This window comes from Protopterus annectens, chromosome 1.part2 (genome assembly GCF_019279795.1).
Source record: "Protopterus annectens isolate FY-2018-M chromosome 1.part2, PAN1.0, whole genome shotgun sequence".
Taxonomy (NCBI): Eukaryota; Metazoa; Chordata; order Ceratodontiformes; family Protopteridae; genus Protopterus; species Protopterus annectens.
In genome coordinates, this window is record NC_056727.1 from 724,460,488 (window position 1) to 724,486,653 (window position 26,166).

General features: G+C 41.9%; 1 protein-coding gene across 2 annotated transcripts in view; it reads left to right on the forward strand.

Moving 5' to 3' along the window:
• The window catches only part of CAPN2 (calpain 2), a 602,999-nt gene that overhangs the window by 533,162 nt on the left and 43,671 nt on the right, over positions 1–26,166 (forward strand). For both annotated transcript variants that reach the window (XM_044058713.1, XM_044058721.1), the window contains exons 18-19: positions 6,955–7,033; positions 10,585–10,701. In XM_044058713.1, coding sequence (XP_043914648.1) covers positions 6,955–7,033; positions 10,585–10,701 — 196 coding nt within the window. The remainder of the gene's footprint in view (positions 1–6,954; positions 7,034–10,584; positions 10,702–26,166) is intronic.

A 26,166-nucleotide genomic window follows, 5' to 3' on the forward strand; every position in this document is an offset into this window, starting at 1 on the left:
TGTCTAATAAATGTTTAGCGTTAGTATTGTGTTAGATAAAAAAATCTGCGATTGTACCATCATTTAGTACAAAAAAACTGTATGGTTTATATTACTTGGAATTGGCATTTTTTTTAATAAGTATTGCTCTTAAAAATGATCAGTGAGAAAGTATGGAGAGACAGCTTTTTCAGAATCATGGAGAGCTTCACCTGAACCCATCCCAATTTCAGAAATCTGGAACTTTGTGGAATTAGACCAGGATTCCAAGAAAGACTGGAGAGTACAGGGACAGGGGCCAGCCAAGAATACTTGGTCCTGCCTCAGGTTCCTGTATGGCGCTCATACATTTGATAGATGGAAAAGTCAATCTGCATAAAAACAAATTCCCTGCACAGCATGTTGTGAATTAGCACTCAAGAAGGCATCAGATAGGGATTGAAGCCCTTGCCTCAACACCTTCATCAAAGAGAAAATGCATTTAAAGATTTTTTTATGTCATTTCCCTTTGGGGATAAACTTAATCAAAATGTCCTCTGCAGGCAAACCCTATGTCCACAGCCCTAGCCAGGGTATCTGTCATAGATGGTAAATAGCTGGAAAGGTATAGTTGTACCAGATTAGCAGTTCATGGTGAAGATACTGTCCTTCACAGAAGAGGAGTGTACCATATTGCCATTCATGCTGCCGTCTCAGGTCACTCTGACAACATGCTAGGCGAAGATGAAGCATGGACTTAAGACTGTTTTATCTACCCCTTAGTCAACAGAGAAGTTGGAGACAAGACCTTATTGCAGTCTGCCAAAAGATGATGCAGGGCATCAGCCCTCCTAGTGGCAACTGCAGAAGTGTGCAGATTCATCTTGGTTTGTGTGAAAACATCAACAATGTCTGGATCCATGAAGGAGGCAATCACAAAATGCTCAGAGAAACCACCCCCAGCTCTAGTCTGGGAAAAGGAAGAAGCAGCAGATGAAGCTTCTCATGATCTCCCTAAGGAGGTCTTATTCCATGAGGAGCGAGAGGAGATCAAGAGCTTCAAAGCTTCATCTATCACAATAAAAACAAAGATCCGCATACATGGTGTCCCTGGGAAACAAATTGGAAATGGTTTGCTGAATACTCTGAATCTTAGGGTCAGATCATGTCAGGACTCATGACATAGCAAATGCACAGTCATTATACATTGAAAGACAGGCCAGATGAGGCACATGCATGAAGGGAAGAGGCATACAGTTGGACAGGAACCAGCATTCAACCAGTATACTTAAAAATGAAGTCATGCACCTCCAAATGCAGCCCCCTAGTGCCAATCTCTCTCACCTGATAAATAGATTCTGGCATGGGCTCTCTCTGGCACTTCTGTGCAACCCAGGTTGACATATATAAATTGATTGATGGGGAGGCCTTAACGAAAGAAGCTTTGTCTTTGATTATCTTCAGTTCATTACCAAGTGATTCTAGGAGATGGTCCCCATGATCAGGATGGATGTGCAAGGAAGCAAGTATATTAGATGTGGGGAGGTGGCACAAAATAGGTTAATGATGACTCTTCAAATTCTGTCAGCCTGACTGTCAATAAAACAGTTACACTGAAAACCACTTCCAGTGAACTGATGGGGGAAGGTGGCACAAAGTGGGTTCATGATCACTCTGCAAATTCTGTCAGCCTGACTCTTAATAAAACAGTTACAATGAAAACCACTTGTGTTTTTTGCAGGGGGCAAGCCCCTCTGCCCCACCATGTAGAGATAAGCCCCCTAATTAATATGCACTAGCTCCACAGTCATACAGTAGTGGAAAATATTGTGGTTTGTATATTTCAGGCTATCATCACTCACACAAACTACCTTCAGACAGTCGTCCCACACAGAGGCAACCTGACAGTGGGATTCATTGATGCACCTTGCAAAGCTCTTCTCTCATGCCTAAATACAGGGAAGCAGGAAACAAAAGCAGGGATGGTTACTGCTACTGAGAGAAGACATGAGACACAGCCACAAAACTCTAGCCCATTCACTAATTGTCAAGTGAGAGCATTCGACCAGCCTCATAAGGAGCCTTGATCTGCCACTCTTGTCAGGAATGTACCAAGAGAAAAAAGTATATAAACAGTGGATCATTTTACCAGTAATCACAAAGATCATCATCCAAACTGTAGGAAAAAGAAAAAATGGCAGCTGTGGGAGATGAACATGTCTGTGGTGATATGCAATGATGTCATAATATCCATCGTTAGATGTATGCATCCATTTGCAAGTGCAGGGATTTCCAAAATATATAGAATACTGATAGTTAAAGAGAAGAGTCTAAAAGATAGAACCTATCATGGAAAGACCCTTGATGTTAGAGTGAGAGTCTTTCTTTTATTTTCCCACTCTTGGTATTGTTGAAAAAAGACACATAATGTTATCATCTGTCTGGAGGGACACAAGTGTAGTACTAGTCTGTGTAAACTCTCATAATTACAGACTGATCACTTGGACTTGTATGCTGAATAAAATCTTTAAATAGATTATTCATAACAAAGTTTTTAACACATAATTTGACTTCTTATTAGTCAGCATGGTTTTCCAGTCCAGTGCTTTCTGCTTTACTAACCAAATCACTTTTTTATTAGAGTATCAGTGAGGCCTCAAATCTAGGAAATATATATATATGCTAACAAATGTGTTTTCTGATAAACCTGTTTTGTCCTGTAATGTTAAAAAACAAATAAACAAAGCTCCCAAATTGCCATGCAGGCAGCTGTACCATCTCACTCCATAACTAATATCTGTGAGATCACAGAACCTTGGGATGAGTTATACATGCTTTAACCAATTGCCTATTTGAGCTGTTGATCTTGAATGAACTGGGCTCTCAAAAAAGTGTATATATTTTTTCATACCAAACAAATAGTGGACATAGGTTAACATGTTTTTGTGGTGTCTACAGACATGCCTGAGACCTCCAGTACCATCCTAACATTTATGAACAATGTCTGCCTTAACCCACCACAGTATAAATCTATATAAGCTATTGGATTAGATCTTGGCCAATAGAAAGAACCAAGAAGGTTATTATTAGGGAAATAAAATGAAGAAATTGTATTATTTTAAGTGGTATACCCCCGAGGATCTCTACTAAGACCGTTTTTATTTAATGCATGTTTTTTCCTTCCCATCATTTCATCTTGGTGACTACTGCTCATCAGAGCTGCAGATGATTAGAATATTCATATATATTTTTTTATTTTTTTTACAGACCTTTCCTTATGGTATGCACTCCTGGAATAAACTACAAAATATTAAGGTCACTATAGTAAAGTGCCACTTAGCAAACTTTCATGAAAACCTAACTGATACTGATATTATGGGAAATAGTATTTTTTTCTCAGTACTGCAATAAAGCTCTTAGTTACTGAAGAAACAACTTTCTCAAAATTCAGTTTAATAATTAGACTAAGAAGTATTATAGTATATTTATTGGGTGCAGCAGTTACCCCTGCTGTATGTAGTACATAGTTCACCACTTCATTTCTCATTTCTCCATGGAGTTTTCATGTCTTTCCTATGTTTTTTCATGGTTGCTCTGGTTTTCTTCCACATCCTAAAATTTCACTTTAAGTGAACTGGTAATACTCCAAAATGCCTCTAAATGTGCATTTTATAGGAGAATGATTGTGTCTGTGTGGGTTTATGTGTGTGTGTGTGTGTGTGTGTGTGTGTGTGTGTGTGTGTGTGTGTGTGTGTGTGTGTGTGTGCTAGCATCCTATCCAATATTAGCTTCTGCCCTTTCGACCCACTGAGTGCCACAGTAGGTTCTGGCTCTACCATGGCCATGAACTGGATTAAATGGGTATTGGAGAAGGAATGATTGCAAGCTCCTAGATGTCTCTGTGTTTATGTAAACTTTTCTATAGTTTATGACTCTTCTAAATCCAGTGATATGGAATAGATGTCAGTAGGAGTTATTCAAGCAGTAGAAATAAATGCGCTTTGCAACGAAGCAACTATATTTCCAATATCTCATAAGGTCACAGGAGTGGCATATTTGTTGACCTCAGTGGTAGTTTTCTGGTTTTTGAAATGCTTAATTTAAAAGGTGATTCCACCTTTTTTTTCTCTGAAGGATCTGAACAAATAAATGTAGGCAACTAGTGTGTGTTAGAAGCAAAGAATTTGCAGTTATGTAAACAATTTTTTTAAATGTCCAAAACATTAGGGTTTGTAGACCTCAAACTCAAATCGCATATGGAGAGTCAAATCCAACCTTCTCACCAGTTGCCAATGACAACTCCTACTCACATTTACTGTTTGGGACTGAAGTATAAATTTTGCTTCACTGGGGAGGAGTACTGTGTAAATTCATACTCTGAGAGTGAAATAGTATAGGAATGTTCAATGGGTTGCTGACCCTTCCCTGTTTTAATGGTTATGAGTTTTATATTTACACTGTGCTTACACCTATCAAATAGAACCAACAAGTTATATGTTATGATGATGTGATGAGATATTGCAAGCCATGCTAGAAGAAGTAAGCCAATATATGTGTAATATGGGCCAGCATAGCTAGCTGGAGTTTTGTAAAGAATTATATGTCATTTGTATATCAAATTGATTTGTACAGGTGCTTGGTTTGAAAATGTATTTGTAAAGCTGCTTGTATTAAAAATGTACCAACAGTGGGTCCTGCTTGACAGAAAAAAATATCCTGTATGTCAGACTGTATTGTATCTGTTGAAATGAATGTATTGTAACAGAGGATACTGGAAGAGAAGACATTAATCTCAGTCTAGATAACTTTAATTTTAGACTATTTTTCAAATTACCTGATTTAGGCCATAAAGATTGTATCTTACAGTTCTGATTGCAGTCAAAGACAAAATGTCTATGAAAACCAGGACTAGGAATCCTACTGTATTGTCCTTAGGGGGAACTAATTGCTACCCTGGAAGAAATGGTTTTACAGCTTCCAGATTCTGTAACACATATTAGCAAAGCTCTATCTGTGTGTACGGTAACACATATGTGCTAGATTCTGGTTCAGTTCCTAGTAAAGGAGGTAGTGTGGGAACCAGAAGTCAGATGACCAGATGTGATGTCATTTTGTAATCCAGCACTGAAATTATGTTTTAATACTAGATGAGACAGAAGTCTCAGGGCAGTCTGTTTTTGAAACCTGACAAAGAAGGAGCACTCATGCACTTCATCTTGCCTTGCTCTAGTAAATGAACTAGGGGGACAGTAATTCTTTAGCTCCATCAAAAAAATATAGTGAGATTAGTTAAGTATTGTTTTTCTGTATCTGTATGAATCTGTCCATCAGTGTTATTTTTAATACTTCCTATGACTGAAACTCTGGTGTTTATTGTAAATAGATAGATATTTAGTATTTTTATGTTCTTTTATTATTTATTATGAAATATATTTAAACTTTTCATTGTGGCTGGTCTTTTGGATAATATTTTAACCTTTAAGAGTACAGATGCTTATTTGGTGACACTGTGGCCACTCCTGAAAGCCTTGCTGCATTGGTCAAACACTACCATTTGTATTAGTATTAATTTTATTCAGTATAATTGGGTACCCTTGTAAGAGCCTTAGAGTATCTGGCTTTGGAGTGTTCTGGTGGCAGTATCTACTTTATAGTATGGGCAGAGGGAGTGTAGCTGATAAATCTGTGCCAGCCTTTCCCGTATGTGTGTGTGTGTTTGTGTGTGTGTGTGTGTGTGTGTGTGTGTGTGTGTGTGTGTGTGTGTGTGTGTGTGTGTGTGTGTGTGTGTGTGTGAGCTACTTGGAGCAGGGATGCAGAGCACTGGTTTCACAGAGAGGGTGGTGAGGGACTTGTCTTGGAACACTTGGCTGAGGACTCAACTCTACAGCTGTGTCAGTGGGGACTCTTACTAGGGGCCTGGAGAGAGAGAAACCCAGCCCCCAGACTGAGTGTGTTCTCTGTGTGCTCTTAAGGGAAGTTGTGCTTGGTGCAGAGAGCTACATCTGGAAATACTGATGTGTATCTATCTTTGTTCCAAGTGAACATCCTTCACCATTGTCCGTGGTGAGGATTGAGAGTCCTTGATCACTGACCCAGAGGAGGGATGTCATATATGTTACCTAATTTGAAGGTGCAAAAGTTTATTTTCTTCCAGTCATGGAATAGCTAACCAGATAGCCATATTTCTGTTTCATTTCTGCATACTGACTGCAGTAATGCAAACCTTAGCCAGTGATTGGACCGACCCACTCTCCACAAAGCCAATTTTTGAACGTCCCATTGCTACACAGTGGTTGAACCAATGAACAACTAGAAATTGAATGGTAATCAGTCAAATCAACAGAGGTGCCTACTCACCCACTTGGGGACATCATTAGGAGCAGCTTGTGAGGGGTATAAGTTACATGCTTGAGGGCCACATCTGGCCAATGAGCTGGTAGTTTGAGACCACTAATGTAGGGAGTAAACAGTCTGGAAATATGCCACTTTTTAAAACATTGTTAACAAGGTAAGTTGTATGATACATGTGCTTGTTTTTAAGTTTGGAGCTTTGGTCTACTTAAATAAGTTGCTTAGAAGCATATAGGAAATCAGCAGCTATTGTACTCATAATGTAGGCAAGAGAATGTTACTGTATGTGATTCATTGTCTGAATAGACAGAGTACAGAAAAACTGAAAGTATAACTTAATTGGTTAATATATAAATATTTAATGTATTTAGAAAAAAATTGAATGAGTTTCTTTTGTGTCTAAGGTTAAGTTTGCTTGTGTAATAGCAGCCTTAATTGTGGTAATTTACCATTGGTTTCCTGCATGTTAGCATTACATGCTGAATGTTTACACTCTCATGGCCATGCCTGTGTATTAACTTCAGATATCATAGATTTGCTAACTGTAGAGTGCAGATCTACTGTTACACACATACACACACTGTGAGTGGCAATTAATGTGTTTATTTTCTAGTGTCCACTAAATGCCCTTAATTTATATTACAGCAAGTTTATAAGAAAGTTGATCTGGACCGCTCAGGAACTATGAGCTGCTATGAGATGCGTGGTGCTTTAGAAGAAATAGGTAAGCATTACAAGAATGCGGTATTGTGCAAATTATCTATATGCATCTACCTGTCTGTCTGAGCAAAGGCAATTAGGTATCCAAAGGTAAAGGGCCCCTTGTCCAGCTTCTGTAAGGTGGGAGTGAAAGATACTTTTGCATGACAGGAGTAGGAGGAAGGGGAGATAGGGGAGAGGAGGAGGAGGAGAGTTCAAATGCAGTGATGTAGAACACAGAAGGTCGAGTCTGATTAAAAAAGCAAAAGGGTGTATGAGATGGGAAGACTAGGAGCAAAGGTAGTGTTCGTACAAGAGATGAAGTGAAAGACAAGAGATGAAGAGAAACCCAAAAGGAAAAATATCTGGCAATGAAGAAGAACTGTGTGCAAGGGGCAAAAGTGCAGTAGTTATTATATTTAGAAAAAATGTAAGGGCAATAAGTAAGGAGGTAGGAATGAACAGGAGATGAATTAATTGTGATAGAGAAATAAAAGGAAATATCTGGAAAGCAGGGAATATACACAGGCCAAATCAAGATGGGAAATGTTTTGTGAAGAACTTTAAGGCTTATGAAGATATCCAGGGAATGCCAGAATTTTAATGAGATTTTAGAGCCTGAGAGTTTAACAGTAAAAGGAGGGAAGAACCAGGGAAGGAAATGGGAGGACAACGATTTTAGACTGAGTGGAAAGAAAGGTTGGATTGTAAGGGGGAATGCATTTAACAAGTTGGAATGAGACAGGCATTAGTGAGGTTCGTAGTGAGAAAGGAAAGGATAAAAGGTACTGAGGCAACGGAGGTAGGAGAAGGAGGTCTCAAGTCATGCACTGCTGGGTATCATCGGGAGTCAAAGTTGGAAAGGGAGGAGAAATGAATGAAAAATAAATGGAATGGCACAGAAATCATGGGCATAATAAAGTTACTGCATGTTGAACCTGTAGTTGCCCTTTTTTGATACATCATCTGGAATTGATATGTATTGCAACAGTCTATGCTATGTTAATCATAATTTTTTTCTGCTACTTCTGCCATCACATTCATTCATTTAAGATTTTTATTCAGGATATTAGAGAGGACATTTTAAAACATATATAAAATTATGAGAAATGTAGATAACAAAATAATCCATAATCACATACAATAAAAAACTAAACACGTCCTCAAAATATTACATTGTCTATTGTCATCACATTGTCACTTCTCTTTTTTGCACCTAAACTATGCACATATATATCAGTAGCTATATATGGGTTCCATAGTTTTCACTGCATGTTCATTTTATTGTGGCTAGAGTTGTTGCTGAGTCAGTAGTATATTTTATCAAATTATCTTGTGGTACATTAACTATAACATAGGTGCATAATTTTGAGTTATTTCTCTTTCTTTGATGCAGTGCAACAGTAATGTATTACATATGCTACAGGGGTGGGGAAGCATCCCCCACAACACATTAAGGGTTGAGGTCAGTGGAGTCTCTATGTAAAAAAATACGTTTGTAAATAGGCTTCTAGGAAAGGTGCATCTATTTTAGGTAGAGAGCTTGTGATTTATTTATTTATTTTACTTATTTATTTTTCCTGTATGGTGCATGGTTATGTTAAGTATTTGAACAAAAATGTAAACTAATTGAACTAAATCTTTGTTTTTCATAAAGGTTGGTGGTGATAGAGCTTTAGATGAAATGGGTCAATGTATTATATCTTGTAAAATTTTGTCTTTGACATTTCATAATGAAACTCATATATATATATATATATATATATATATATATATATATATATATATATATATATATATATATATATATATTAATATAGCTGTATCTATCTCTGTGCATATGCACGTGTGTGTGTGTGTATATGTGAGTGTGTATGTGTGTGTGCGTGTGCACATGCACGCACTCGCGCATGTGTTTGTGTATGTGTGTGTATAGATATAGATATATATATATATATATATATATATATATAGATATATATATATATATATATATATATATATAGATAAATGTAGATATAAATATATGTATGTGCACACACATGTCAGAGAGGCAAGTCTCTAAATATAAATCAGTCTGTGTTGTTTCAGGAAATTAAATCTTGAAGAGAATTCATTATATTCACTGACTGAATATAATGCCCCCTTTGACATGCATCTGTCCAGACACATGCAATAATTGGAGTGCCCACAGAGATACCTTACTAAAAGGATGCAAGGCCTAAACAACATGTCCTATATGGACCGACTCAGAGCCCTGTCACTATACTGTGTATCCTATAGACAACTAAGAGGTGACCTGTGTTTGGCATACAAGGCATCCCCCCAAGCCAACAAGCTAAATGGCATCAGAAGTACTCAGTCTATGAATCTAAACCTCTTTTGCAATAGCAACAGAACAGTTTGGTGGGAAAGGTATATCTCACAGAGGATTGCTCTGCTCTGGAACAGACTTCACATGCACATAAAACAAAGTACATTGCTGTCCATATTCAAGAACAACTTTGATCCGCCGATAGAAAACAGAAAATTTACTCCAGAACTGCTCCTTGTACTACTAATGGACAGAAACAGATCATAAATGATTTTTCCCATGCATGGGTCCCCTCAAATTATCTGTGATATGATCCCACTTATTCTCATTAGGGATAATATATAATTATCGACCATGGGACGGGTAAAGCCACTCTCTAACCAAGTGGGATAGATTAATGCAAACACAAAAAGGGAAGTTGGTTGGGCTTAGTGTCCTACAAGGCAGCTGGCCTAGTACTTACCCATGAACGTATAAGTGCTGCTGATGGCTTTGCAAATATTTCAGTTGCAACAGACCTTGATACTGCATTAGGAAATTAATTAAGTTCCTGGAACAATGCAGTTTATGTGTGTGATGACATGCACCTGCATGTAGCACACACTGGACATCTCTACATCAGGCAAGAGAAGTAAGAACAAGCAAAACAGAAAATATTAACCTACCTCCTGGATGACAGGCAATTTTTTGTCGTACACCTTGAAACCCCGCCCTCATCTCTGGACAGTAAGGGATTACTACTAGTAAAGTGCATTTCCTCTGGACATGAGATCTATTAGACATTGTGATTTGATGTTCAGTGAGTATTACATGAGGGGGACTGGGAGGAGAGATGCAACTTGAAGCCAAGATAGGTTCTGTCAGGGCCAAAAAAGTTCACATATAAACCTGTGATGTGTATGTGACATATATTCCCTTTCATGCAAATAGCTTGGATATCACAAGAGAATGTTACAAGGCATGTTTCTTAGATATATTTGCAGATCTCACCACTTTCATGCTGCTGCCAACTTTGAACAATGGACCAAAAGTCCCGACTGAAGTTCTAAAGGTGGCAGTATTCCTACAGCTGTCATTTTTGCTTCGACTAAAACCTGCACTTTCTACAGACATGTACTTAATGATACATGGATTAGTTAGGTTTTGTTTTTTTGCCATGTAATTGTTATCAGGGATTAAATTATTATAACTTTAAAGACCCATTTTCACAAAATGTAGCTGTGTTAGTGTTAGTAACATGCCTTTGCATTTTATTTCCATAGGTATCAAACTAAATACTTCCCTGTATTCCATCATTGCTGCTCGGTATTCCGATGATGATCTTCTTGTGGATTTTGATAATTTTATCAGATGTGTATTTCGCCTGGAAGCAATGTTTGGTAAGTTATCCATTTATTTAATAATTATTTTTTGAAAATTATTATTGTAGTCAGTAATCAGAAACTGGAGTGTAATCATTGTAGATGTAAATGGCTTGTAATTAAGTTTATCATTATTTTCAAATAAAGATATTGGACTGGATTCCAAAAGAATTGCTCTCAGTGTAAGTCTGCCCTGATTCCGAAAGACTTACTCTCAGTGTAAGTGACTTACTTTGTTGTAAGATCTACCTATAAACAGGCTTACAAAAACAAAAGGAAACTGAAGCAGATGAGTGCTAGATCCTCTATAATAAAAGGCAAAAATTGCTGTCCAGGACCAAGAAGCACCAGGTGCCTAACTGGAAGCAACAAAACAGGATCAGACAAACATATTGGCACTTTGCACAAATGTCAGCATCTTGTTTGTATTAATCACAGAAACCTGGTTCAAAGCTGCAGAGAGCACCCCAGCCATACCAGGTTACTCATCCCATCATTCCTCCGTAAACTGTGAGCAGCAAAGCAAAAGGAGGTAGAGCTGCAATATACATTAAAGACACACACCGCCGGTCTGGTCAAACTGCATGATGCACAGGAGACACTCCATGTGCAGTTAACCATTGACAAGATCCCTGTTCAAATCATTGCTAGCTACAATCCACCAACTTTGAGTCAAGATGCCCACTCCACCAATCTGGACCTCTTCAAATCTATCAAGATTCAACCTTTTACCCTGATCCTGGGTGACATTCTATCCAACCATAGATTGGAAGCACTACTCATGCCAAAACACAAATGCCTAGAGATTCCTTGATTTTGTCAATACAAATGCCTTGATAATCTCTTGGAGTTGGTATCAACCAACATGAGTAACTACTGCTGCATCCCTACAGTATCATCCTGCCTGGCAAGATCCAACCACAAATTGGTCACTTTTGAAATTGCCATCTACCCCAACCACCCTCTCCCCAGCTAGGGTCAAACAAAAAACTTCTCCAAAGCTGATTACAACCTCCTGAGGGAAGGTATAAACAGCTTCACAGCCCCCTCCCCCTCCATAGTAATAACTGGTACAAATGTCCAAACCTACACCAAAGTACTATACAAACATTTATATACTGTAGCTGCATGAAATCAGGAATACCCGATATGACAAAATCCTCCTCCTCAAGGAAGAGTAAACCTGTCTGGTGGACATCTGCAATAAATAAACTCTATAATAAAAGGTAAAAATTGCTGTCCAGGACCAAGAAGGAGCAGGTGCCCAATTGGAAGCAAGCTCTCCTTAGCCTGAACAAGCAAATAAGAGCACTAGTGAAATCTTCCAAAGCAAACTTCAAGTCCAAACTGGCCACATCTACTTAAGGCAATCACAAGGCCTTCTTCACATATGTCTGCAATCTCAAAGGAAGCACTCAGATCTGCTCAGAACTGGTGGTCAAGGACACGACATACAAACATGTCATAGATATAGCCAAACTGCTGGCAGACAGGTTCAGTGAAAACTTCACCCCTCTGTTCCCCCATCAGTAAATCAGGACATCCCCAGCACATGCCCCCCCTCCCCTTATCTCTAGGAGGCAAGTCATCACTGCCCTCTCAAAGGCAAAAAATGCAGCCTCCGTGGGACCCAGTAACATCCCAGGCTGCATCCTACATGACTTAGGCAGGAACTTGCAGCACCATTAGGCATCCTATTCAACCAAAGCCTGAATACCAGCTTCATCCCAGTCAAGTGGAGGACAGCCACCATCATCCCTTTGCACAAAAGTGGAGAGTCTACCGATCCAGGAAATTATAGACCCATCAGCCTAACTAGCCTGATCTGCAAGGCCATGGAATGGATTATCATGGATCTTATTAATGAGGACATTGTGTGGGGTCAAGTGTTTGGAGGTTGCCAGTTTGGTTTCGTCAACGGAAGGTTATGCCTGTTAAATTTGGTCAACTTCTTTGAGACAGTTATCAAAGCCATGGATGAGGAGAAAGTGGTACATGCAGCCTACCTTGACCTGTCCAAAGCCTTTGACACTATTCCCCACTCAGGTATAATAGATAAACTCTCTCAACTAGACATCAATCCATATGTTACCAGATGGGTAGCAAACTGGCTTACTGATAGAACCCACATAGTCAAAATAGGGGAGGCCACCTCAAGCGGTAGACCAGTTATAAGCGGTGTACCCCAGGGATCGGTCTTGGGGCCCCTGTTATTTGGGATATACTTTTCTGAGGTGCAGGCCAAACCAGTAGGCTATGACTGACCAAGTTTGCAGATGACTGCAAGCTGGGTGCTGTCATCAATTCCCCTAGTAATGTTGAGATCCTCCAAGAGGATCTCACCCAAACAAATGACTGCTGCCAGAAACGGCCTCAAACTGAATGCTAAAAAATGCATCGTCATCCCCTTTGGGGAGAGTGACATCCCCAAAAATTATCACATTAATAACAAGGTCCTAAGCACACAGTCAAGAGGGACTTGGACAACCAGATTGATAGCAAACTGACTTTTGACCACCATATTGCCTCCGTTGTACAGAAAGCTTTCTACATGGCCCACCTCATTAGTAAGGGTATCTCATCCAGGAGCAAGGAGGTCATAACATCCCTGTATTCATCCCTTGTAAATCCATTATTGAGTACAATGCCCCTTTCAGCATGTCACTCACAAAACACATGCAGCAGCTGGAGAGACCACAGAGGTTCCTCACCAGGTGGATCCAGGGACTCAAACATTTACCCTATACAGGTAGGCTAAAAGCACTGCCCTTCTACTCAGTCTCATACAGACTCCTCATAGGTCATGTCTGTCTGGCAAACAAAGCAATCTCAAACCCCACCTTGATGGGACTACTGCATATCTGCAAGTCAAGCTTTACTCAAGTAACCTGTATGCATGACCTGAACCTGGTCTGTGACATCAATAAGTCTTGGTGGCGGGACAGATTTGTGTCCCAGAGACTTCCCCTTCTGTGAAACAGACTCCCTCTCCACATCAAGCAGAGTATCTCATTAACCCTTTTTAAGCACAACCTGGATAACTGGATGGAGAACAGAAAATACACTGCTGGGACTCCACCTGTGTCCCTGCTGGACAGGGGCATCGGGTGCTAACTTGTCGGAACATGGGCTAAATTCTTGGCTAGGCTTGTAAGGGCCTCAGGACAAATAACCTAGTAATTTCCTATGATCCTATGATAAAAAACTTTTGCATATGCTTTTTCAGGTCAACGTATGCAGTAGAGTAAATACAAATTAATTTAAATAAGCAAGCTTACATCAGGGCCCAGGTTCCAAAAGACCTGCTCTCAGCCTAAGTGACTGCTTACACTGAGAGTAAATTTTTTTGGAATCAGGCCCATTATTTACCAAGATTTGTATAAGGTATCCTAAATTACTGGCTACCCATTCTGTAGTACAGTACTCTAGGTGTCCAGAAAACTAAGGATAAAGTCAGTAAACACTCAGTTTAAAGTGTATGAAGTTTTGAAAAAATCCAGTACCAATGACCATGGTGAACTCAGACTTGCAGGGTCTCTCAGAATATGTGTCACAGATGGATAAGAGCCTTGCATTTGGCAGCATTCTACCTTCACCAAGATGATGCCACAGTATGAACATAAAATGATTGATTTTAGTAATTGGCTTAGTTTTTGGTGTCACTCCAGGCAGATCCAGTATCTGTCAGCATGGGAGGACATGGTCAACAGACCACGTTGCTTTACCAAAGGTGGGTTGTACCATTTTTTGGGGATTCATGTTGAGTCATCAAGGGTAATTTTCGACGAATGGAAACAATTAAAATCATTCACTAAAACCACCATTTACAAACAACTCAACAATTTTGCTTTTGTAGGGGGGCATCCCCCTGCTCCCCATGTGGGGGAGACCCCCCCGCACACACCCTGGACTTATATATACTAATTCTGAGGTCAAATGAACAGTGGAGAAAAAAGAAAACTCTACTGTTGGTGAAAGTAAATTCGGCAAAGAAATCCAAAAAATAGAAGGAGCCTTCACACCAAAGGTTTGGAAATCCAAGAACAATGCACAAAGAAAAAGAAAAAATATCTGAACCACCACACTGCAAAAAAGATAATGGGCTGGATTTACGAAAGCTTGCACAGAGTGCAAGAAGAGTGGAGCTCACGCTGGCAATATGTCTGCCGTGCGATCCAGGTACAGCCGGCAGGGGCGTGCACGAGAGCTGCTAAAGCTACTCTTGCATGGACAGCATCATGGTATGCAAATTACCTCATTTGCTGGTGAAAGCCATGCAAATGAGGTAAATTTGTGATCCAGGAAATACTAACCTGTCCGTGGAAGATTGGTGTTAGCTGCAGAAATGTACTCCATTGGTAACGGAGTACCGTTCTGCAAATAGCTAAACGGAGTTATGACAGCTCCAAATAAAGGATGCATACAGTTGAGGAAGCATGCCAATGGCCAAATATAAGGCCATTGGCATTTATAAATGTTTAAAAATATAAAAATTTAACTTTTTTTCCCCGATCTCCGATGTTTAAGCATAGCGCAGCACCGTGCAAACGTGCGGCGCTTATAAAAACAAGAAAATAATTTTAAAAAAAGCCAAAAATAGGCATTTTCACTAAAAAGCTTATTCTGCCATGCAGGTGAATAGCAGGCTGAAGACAACATGGCCATTGAGTAGTGGTTGCTAAGGGGGGGAAGCTCAGTGTGAGAGATGTATCCATACATTAGTAGGCAATCCTATGCAAATGAGGATAAGGATAGTGAATCCCAATTTTCCCCAGCATGTAAGCCATATCCCAAGAGTGTAAGAGTAGGAGTAGGTGAGTAGTAGAGTAGAATATAGGTGACATCATGAGGGGGTGTGTCAGACAGGCTGTAAGTTAATTGGAGCATAGTGGCTTATGTTTGCTTTGAGTTGCTCAGGATTGCAAGAGGCATGCCTACAGTTGTCCTATTTGAAAACCTCAAAGCAAAGGTACACAATGTTAAAAGATAGGAAACTCCTTGCAAACATGCACACAGCGTGTGCACGGCACTTCCCCCCAGGCGGAAACAGAAAGGCAAAAGGAAGGAAAAGAAGTAGTAGGAAGTTAACCAAGGAGAACTAGCAGAGCTGCCAGGTGAAATATATCAGAATCAGCCAATTACACAGGCAGCAGTCTAGCCCAGCCCAACCAGCACCTTAAACTCTGCAAACAACATTCCCCCCTTTTTTTCCCAAGAACTCTGCAACACTGCAGTATACAAAGATGGAAAGCTTAAAAAGCTTAAGTCACACAAAATGTTAGGGGCTGTTCTTGCTATCATAAACCAACATGTGCAAGGTGCTGAGGGTGGTGATGTTGTGAATGCTGCTGAGCAACCCACAGTGAGGAGATGGAGAAGAGTGTACAGACCCAGGGTAACCTACCAGGGGGCTAAATGAGCTGGAGATAGTGGAGAGCTATAGGGTGGACAGAGACCTCCTGCAGCAAATTGTTGAGCTGTGCCAGCCACGCCTCACACATACAACCAACAGAGGGGAACCCATCTCAGTGGATACGAAGCTATGTGTTGGCATAAGAATACTAGTTACAGGTACCTTCCAAATACCAACTGGTGATATGATGGGGATTTCACAGGCATCAGCATCCAGGGTACTCCACCAGTTCCTGGATGCCATGTCAGCACATGTTGGTGACCACGTATATTTCCCCAATTCCCGTGAGGCACTGGCCAGCAATATGCATCCTTTTCACCAAATAGCAGAATACCCTGAGGTAGTGGGTGCAATAGACTGCACGCACATACGCATCAAAGCACCACCCGGTGAGCAGGATAGGGTCTACATCTGGCATCTGACGCAGCTGTACCAGAGATTTGCCATGGGGACATCCCTGATGGTCATCTAGTGGGGGATGTTGGATATGCACTGAAGCCATGGCTGATGACACCCATCAGAAATGCACACACACCTGAACAAAAACTCCATAATGAGGCACACGCACAAACAAGAAACATAATTGAGCATGTGTTTGGGATGCTCAAGTCACGGTTCTGGTGCCTGGACACATCTGGTGGAGCCTTGCAGTACTCAACAACTACCAAATTGTTATGGTATGTGCCATGCTACACAAGATGATCCTGTGGAAACAGCTGCAGCAGGAACAGCATTGGGCAGGGCCAAACAGCCCCCCATCATTGCCAAGGCCTGCACAGGCACAGCATGACTCAGAGGAGGAACAACCTGAGCCTGCCCCAGTAGGCAGAAGGAGCCGTGCCCAGTATGCCCTGGCCTTGGCAAAGAGGCAACGCATAACACATACACTGACTCAGTAGGAACCCTGGAAATGACACCTCTCCCTGACTCGCACATACAGTAAAAGGGATGCCTAACTTGACACTACCTGTTTTCAAACATGTATAGAGAGTGTACTATGTGCATCCGACATAGGCAGCCCTGCAGCACCACCTGAGGCATGAGTGCCGTATTTTAAGCAATATAAAGCACTGCTAAGCACATTTTGCCAGTTTTGAGCATATTTAAATCCAATTGCTTGTAGCTGCTTTGGGCAATGTTGGGCAAAGTCGAGCAAAGTCGGGAAAACACGCTCACATCTGCTTTACTGTTCCTTAACCAGTCAGGTCTGCCCAGCAGGAAAATAAAAAGCAGTGACAGGGCTCGAACTCAGGATACTGTGCACTATAGTCACAGTACTGAAGCCATGACAAGTTGTATCTGTGCCAGTAAAATGCTAAGTCACTCACACATACCAGTTGGGGGGGGGTCACATACCTAACAGTCACAGCCAGCAGGACAATTGTAGACAAATGCAAACACAAACAAATGCTGTATCATGCCCTCTGAAGAGGCATATGCGTAACCTCCCCCCAGGCCTATGCAGACAGATAACATCAGGTCAAGCAGTGTGATGTGGGTTGGGTAGGCTATGAAGTCACAAATTAATATGCGTGTAATTGGAAGCTAAGGTCTGTAGTACAGTGGTATGCCTCAAGCCAGTACAATAGGCAACAGTACAGACTGAAGTGGAGTACCTGACATAGCAGTGCAGACCTAGCAAATGTGTGTAAGCATCAGGTGTATCCCTCACCCTATGTACACCCACAGTAACAATCAGGTGTGCCTCCCTGGGTAGAAATGTGCAAATAATAGCTGTCCCCCCTGTATGTAGAAATGTTGATAAGTCTATGCAGATTGACTCATGGAAGCCCTGCAGGCACAGCGTGTTGATAAGTCTATGCAGATTGACTCATGGAAGCCCTGCAGGCACAGCGTGCTTCCATATATATATATATATGCCCATAGTGGGCATGCTCACACACTTAAAACAAATTTAGCAAATGTCAGTCAACAACATACTGAAAGTCATACTGGGCATGCTCACACACTTAGGCCATGTCTGAGTACAGCAGTGGGCCACACATATCTGGCAGTTGCAATTCTAGGCATATGTCGCTATTCACCAATCCTGCTTTGCGCACACAGTGATATGAAAACAGACCCATATAATATATTGGACTCCTGCCATAATCAAACTATGTAATACAAGTACTTAAGTTGTTTAAAGAAAGTGAAAATCCAAAGAAGATCAATAAATCTCTGATCAGTATCATCAAGAAACAATGAGCACTCCTAACATTATCCAAGCCATGTTCTGGCAAAAATATTGCCAAAGAGTCCATAGAGAACCATGAAGCTTTCTTTAGCTATGTCATAAATATCAATGTAAACTCATATATGTTCTGAGTCAGTCCAAAGTGTAAATGAATACATGTACATGACTGACATTGCCAACATCTTGTTAGACAGGTTCATACATATTTACCCCCTCTCACAGACAAAAGGGCCCATTACCATACCTGGAGATTGTGAAAAGCCAGAAATCACATATACAATGGTTAAGAAGCTCTATCCAGTCCTAAAAACACAGTGTCTATGGGATGACATGGTGTCCCTGGCTGTGTCGTATGTGAACTCCAAAACAAACAGACCCTGCACCTGAACAGTCTGTTGAGACTCACCCTCTGTACAGGATATGAAACTGTTGATTGGTGACTCCATAGTCAGACACACTGACGTCCCGCTCACCAGACTGAGTAAGGAGAAGGTCACAGTAAGCTGCCTGTCGGGCGCTAGAATCCGCCACATAACGCAAGCACTCAGGTCTCTCAACAGCAGGTACAAATATGACTCAGTCATTGTCCACGCTGGTGTAAACGACCTGAGACGTACCTCCTTGGACTACATGAAAAGAGACATTGAGGAGCTCTCTGATTATGTAGCCCAGGCAGGTATGACCCTGACCTTGAGCAGTATCCTACCTTCACCAAGAATGATGCCACAATACAGAGATAAGATGATCAGCTTTAACAATTGGCTTAAACTCTGGTGTCATTCAAAGGGGATCCAATGTCTGTCTGCCTGGGATGACATGCTGGACAAGCCACGCTGCTTCACAAGGGACGGCTTGCACCTGTCACCTGGGATTCGGATATTGGCAAAGGCTCTTGCCACCCCATAGTGCCTTTTTAGGCAAGGCTCAAATTCTAAACCTACCACCCTAGAACACAAAAAGGAAAAAACTAAGGGTAATGCTGCTCAATGCCAGAAGTCTAAATCTCAAAATGCACACACTCGAGGCCCTTCTCAGTATGGAGAACATCGATGTCTGTGCAGTGACAGAAACCTGGTTCAAGGCTCCTGAGAGCACCCCAGCACTATCAGGTTTTACCTCTTATCATGCTCCGCCCCAAAATCCGGACAATACCAAGAAAGGAGGGGTATCCATATTCATCAAAGACACCCACACCTCAAGACTGGTGGCAACGACGATGCATCAGAGACCATCCAGGTGCAATTAACCATAGGCAAGACTGCTCTGCAAATTGTAGCATGTTACAGGCCACCCTCACAAACTCAGGAACCTCACATGGCCTTCCTGAAAACACTAGAGGGATAAATGTATCACCAAACACCATCATACTAGGTGACTTCAATTACCCTAATATAGACTGGGAACACTACTCAAGCCCAAACACCCTAGCCCAAAAGTTCCTGGAATTCATAAACTCAAATGCCATGGAACAACTAGTCACCATCCCACAAGAGGAGAAAACATACTTGATCTCATCATCACGAACATGGGAGCACAATGTTCAACACCAGAAGTATACCCCTCACTGGTGAGATCAGATCACAAACTAATCTGCTGGAGGTCCTCATCCCACCCCACCTGAAATAAAAAGACCACAGTAAAGAACTTCTCGAAGCCGACTTCACACTTCTAAAGACTAGTGTGGTCTCCTTTAAGGCCCCGAGCCGGAAAACAGTACTCAAGCCGCTGAATCACTTACAAATGCCTTCTACCAGCACCTGCAGGACTGCATGGATAAGGCAATCCCAAGCAAAACAAAGACTCTTTGTACCAAAGGCAAGCGTCCACTCTGGTGGACCCCAGCCATAAACAAACTCTACAACAAAAGGAGGAAGGTACTACAAGATAGAGCAAAATCCTTAAAGGTAAGACACCCTTGATCACTATAAGTAAAACTAAGAGCTCTCATAAAATCATCCAAAGCAAATTTGAGAAAAATAGCTAAAGACTCAAAGACAATCATAAGGCCTTCTTTAGCTATGTTAGAAACCTGGGAGGAAACTCCCAGATATGCTCAGAACTAGTTCAAAATGATGTGAAGATTACTGATCCTACAGACATTGCCAACATACTGGCTGACAGGTTCAGTGCAAACTTCTCCCCTCCCCCAAAAGGAGATATCTATACCAGCGATTGCAGCCCCCAAACATCTCCAGCAAGTGAGAACTGCTCTCCAAAGCAAAAACACAGCATCCATGGGACCTGATGGTGTCCCCGGCTGTGTGCTCCACGAACTCAACGAGGAATTAAACCCACAGCTAGGACAGCTGTTTAATCATAGTCTTACCTCTGGATACGTACCCAGGAGGGCACTGCAACTGTGGTCCCACTTCACAAAGGCGGTGCCTCCACCGACCCTGGAAATTACCGCCCATTAGCTTGACAAGCCTTATCTGCAAAGCCATGGAGAGGATCATAATGGACCTCATAAATAAAGACATAGGAATTTGCAGACTTTGGATCCATCCCAGTTTGGCTTTGTCAAAGGCAGATCATGCCTTCTAAACTTGGTTGACTTTTTGAAACAGTCACCAAAGCCATTGATGAGGAAAGGCAGTCCATACAGCCTACCTCGATCTGGCGAAGGCCTTTGATACAATACCCCACTCGGGTATCATTGAAAAACTCATCAGCTTAAATGTTAACCCATACATCACAAGATGGGTTGCAAACTGGCTGAGTGACAGAACCCACAGGGTCAGAGTTGCTGGCCATGTCAGACTCAAAGCCTGTCACAAGTGGTGTACCACAGGGCTCAGTCCTGGGCACTCTTGTTTGGCATCTACTTTTCAGTACAAGCAAACACAGGAGGGTTATGGCTGACAAAGTTTGCAGCGACTGCAAACTGGGCCATAGTAGAAAACACATCTGACACAGATATCCTTCAGAAGGGTCTCACAGAACGGATAACTGGTGCCAGAGCCATGGCCTAAAGTTAAATGCCAAAAATGCATAGTCATACCCTTGGGAAAAACAAGGTTACCCCTAGCTACCAAATAGGTGGCAATCCACTGAGTACAGAAGAAGTTATCAGGGACCTGGGGACCCAGGTTGATAGTAGTCTGTCATTCGACACCCATGTAGCTAAAGTAGTTAGGAAGGCGTTCTACATTGCCCACCTTATCATGAAGGATTCTCATCTAGATCAAGGGAGGTCATAGTCTCCCTATACTCATCACTCATCAGACCAATGATTGAGTACAATGCCCCATTGAATGTATCTGACCCGACACTTGCAGCAGCTGGAGAGGCCACAAAAGTTCCTCACCAAAAGGATAAAGGTCTCAAACATCTGTCCTATGCTGCCCTACTGAAAGAACTCCAGCTCTATTCAGTGGCTTACGCTTGCTCAGAGGTGACCTTTGCCTAACATACAAGGCCATGTCAAACCCAGATTTGATGAATATGCTTCACCTCAAAAATCTAGATCCGTCAGAGCCACAAGGGCGGAGACTTAAACCTCGACACGGCTATTAATAGGGCGTGCTGGAGGATAGATTCATCACCCAAAGACTCTATGCTGTGGAATAAAATCCCGGTATATGTGAGGCAGAGCACCTCGCTGGCCTTGTTCAAGAGAAATCTTGACCAATGGATGGGAGATCGCAGATATACCCCAGGGATTACCTCAGTGTCACTGCTCAACAGAGGCACAGCAAAATAATGGGTATAGTTCCCCATACTAAAGGGGTGGCGTAAGCACAAAACTATGGGCTAGGCTTGTAAATGCCCTCGGGCAGATAGCCTAGTATGAACCTATGAACCTATGAATGGGTTACAGCAATGTTTGGCACACTCCACAAGTGTTGGTGCACAACAGACCATGGAAACTATTGTCTTATAAGCCTAATAAGCTAGATCTGCAAGGCCATGGAGTCCATCATTATGGAACTCATAAACAGAGCTATTGGGAGCCTACAAAGACCCAACCCTACCCATTTTGGTTTGTTCAGGGGCAGATCATGGTCCCAAAACCTGTAGACAGTTTTCAAGGCAGTTACCTAGGACATACATCAATGAAATGAACTCCACAAGTCCTACATAGACCTTGAAAAGCCCTTTTCCAACATCCCACACACGTCGTATGCACAAAATCAACAACCTGTGCATAAACACATATGTCATCTGATGGATTGCCAACTGGGGCACAGATAGATCCCACAATGTAAGAATTTTGGTCTCCCTGTTGGACTGTAAGCTGGTAACAACTGCTGTCCCCCATGGCTCAGTCCTGGGACCCCTTCTGTCTGGTGTATACTTAAGAAATACAGTCAAACACATGAGGGCTATGGTTAGCAAATGTTGTGGATGACTGCAAAAAGTTGTCAGAATCGATGTTTGGGACAACAGAGACATCCTAAAAAAGGGTCTCAGTCAGACAGATGTGGCCTCGAGCTACTGTCATACAAATACCACATAGGTGCCAACACCCTAAATATGGAGGTAATAATAAGGGATCTATGGACACATGTAGATAGTCATCTCTACTTCCAGAAACACATTCACAAAGTGGTTAGAAAATCATGCTATGTGTTCCCACAAATTGCCAAGGTCTTTGCATGTAGGTCAAAGGAGGCTCCCTCTACTCATCAGTCATCAGACCCATCAGAGAGTATCACGGCATACTTGCGATGAATCTGACTAGGCACCTTCTGCAGCTGGAAAGACCACTGAATTAGCTCAACAAGAGGATTACTGGCCTCAAACAGTTGCCCCATGCAACAAGACTGAAGTAACTCAATCTGTACTCTGTTGCATACTGTCTACCCAGGCGATCTCTGCCCAACAGACAAGTCCGTGTCCAATGCAGAACAGATGTACATGCTCTATCTGAAGTAAACCCAAGCTCATTGTGCCACATGCTCTAGGGATATAATCATCACAACAATAAATAGAACATGTTAGAGGGATAGATTACTAACTCACAGACTTCCCTTGCTTTGGAACAGGCTCCCAACCAACATTAAGCTGAGTCCCTCACTGACACTCTTCCAAAGGAGCCTTGATGAGTGTATGTGAAACTGAAATGTCACACCATGGATCACTTCCTCAGCTCTAATACACAGAGGCATAGGTAACTAACCCCATGTGTGGTGATAGCTGCACACTCTGGCCATACTAATATATGCCTTCAGGCAGATAGCCTATTACCTACCTATGTACCTATATATATGTAGGGGGAACACAGTATAATAAGCCAAATATGGATGGGCAGATATGTGTGTAAGAGGGTGACTGTGACAGGGAGCCATCCAGGACTGTCCCACCCAGCACACATCCCAATTGCACAAAAGACATTAGGTGCACATCTCACCCACTGTACATAACAGCCACCAGTATCTGTAAGCATTACAGTGTATGTGGTGCATGTGCCTGCTGTACAACATGACGGTACAATGAAGTACACATCTACTATCTGTAGACATGTACCTGTCACATAGGTTCATAGGTATGTAGTAGACTATCTTCACGAAGGGATATATTAGCCTAGGCAAGTTGTTCAGCTTTCACCACACCATTGGGTAGTCTCCCAAGCCCTAGTTCTAATAGTTAGTACCCTAAGCCCCTTTCTAGTGGGGCTATTGATGTGATGCCTGGTGTGAATTGTCTGTTTCCCATCCACTCATCAAGGTTCTTATTGAAGAGTTTCAGCAAGAGGCTCTGTCTGATGTACATTGGGACTCTGTTCCACAGTAAGGAAAGTGTCTGGGATGGTATTCTGTCCCACCAGCATGTTGTATTCATTGTTGTGATGAGGTTCATATCCCTGGAGTGTGTAGTGCGACTCAATTTTGTTATCCGTATATGGAGCATGTTCAACAGTTATGTGTTCGACATGGCTCTGTATGTTAGGCAGAATGTACCTCTGAGTAGGCGGTACACAACGGAGAACAGATTTAGTTTTACCAGTTGTGTTGCATAACACAACTGTTTGAGGCCAGTAATCCTCTTGGTGAGGTACCTCTGTGGTCTCTCCAGCTGCTGGATATGCTTAGTCGAGTACATCCAAAATGGTGCATTGTACTCAATGGTGGGTCTGATGACTTAAGAGTAGAGGGCCACCACTACCTCTTTTGATCCTGATGCAAACCCTTTGTTGATTAGGTGGGCCACATAGGATCTCCTAATCACTTTGGCAACATGGTTGTCAAAGGAAAGATGACTATCAACTTGTGTCTCCAGATCCCTTATTACCTTGTCAGTTTTTAGGGGGTAGCACCTATGTGGTAGTTTGTGGGTACTTTGTTTTCCCCAAAGGGGATTACTATGCATTCTTTCACACTGAGCTTGAGGCCATGATTCTGACACCACACATCTGTCTCATAGAGTCCCTTCTGGAGAATATTTGTGTCATCCGGGGAATCTATTATGGCAAACATTTTACAGTTCCCAGCAAACTTAGTCAACCATAACCCTCCTGTGATAGCATGTACTTTTGAGAAGTCTATACCAAACAGGAGGGGCCCCAGCACTGAACCCTGGGGGACATGTGTTGTTACCGGTTTAGAGTATGACATGTAGCCAGCAGCTCTTAATTTGTGGGATCTATCTGTGAGCCAGTTTGCAATCCATCTTGTGATGTATGGATTTATGCCCAGGTTGGTGAGTTCATCTATGATACCTGACTGGGGAATGGTGTCAAAGGTCTTAGCGAGGTATAGGTAGGCTGTGTGGAGCTCCTTTCAATCATCTGTAGCCTGGGTAACTGTCTCAAAGAAATCCACCCAGTTCAGGAGGCGTGATCTGCATTTGACAAAGCCAAACTGGGTGTGCTCAACTGTGTGAAGGTTCCCAGTGTCTTTATTGTTGACTTCCATTATGATTGGCTCCATTGCCTTGCAGATCAGACTTGTCAGGCTCATAGAGCATGAATGCCAAGGGTCTTTTGTGGCCCCACCCCTGTGGAGTGGGAAGAACGTTGCTGTGCAACATTCTCTGGGTACATATCCTGTAGAGAGGATGTAGAGAGAGGTGTAGGTATCCTTGATGAATATGGATACATCCCCACCCTATATGGAATGAGTAGTATCCTGGTAGTGCTGGTGTGCTCTCTAGAGCCTTGAACTAGGTTTCTGTTACTGCACAGATATCAATGTTCTCCATACTGAGAAGTGCCTCAAGTGTGTGCATTTGGAGGCTGAGACTTCTGGCAATGAGTAGCATTTAGCTCACTTTGTGGTTATTTGTGTTGGTTACGGGGTTTAGTTTGTCCTGAGTGACCATTGTTCCACACCTGAAGTCAACGCCTCATTGGTCCGATTCAACCATAAGCTAATTACCCTACATATCCACATTCTGCCCCCATTAAGGAAACCATGTTAAAAAATTTCTCCAAAGCCAACTTCATGCTTCTTAAGACAGAAGTGGTGAACTTCATGACACCCATGCAGATGGACAATACAGTTACAACTACTGAATCCTGCACAATTGCACTTTATAAGCACTTACATGAGTTCATGGATCGTGCTATCCCAAACAGAACCAAGATGCAAATCTCCAAAAAAAGGAAGCCAATCTGGTGGTCCCCTGCCATAAACAAACTGTACAACAGAAGGAAGAAACTGTTGTAAAAGAGTAAAATCCCATGAGTGGAGGATCTCTCTGGTCAGCCTCAATATGAAGCTGCTATCCATCAAAAAATCCTCCAAAGCTAGTTACAAAAACAAAATTACCACTGATTCTAAAGACAACCACAAAGCATTCTATAGCTATGTCAAGAATCTCAATGACAACACTCAGATCTGCTCTGAGTTACAGCACAATGGCACTAAATATACAGACCCAACTGATATTGCCAACATCCTGGCAGATAGGTTCAGTGCTAACTTTACCC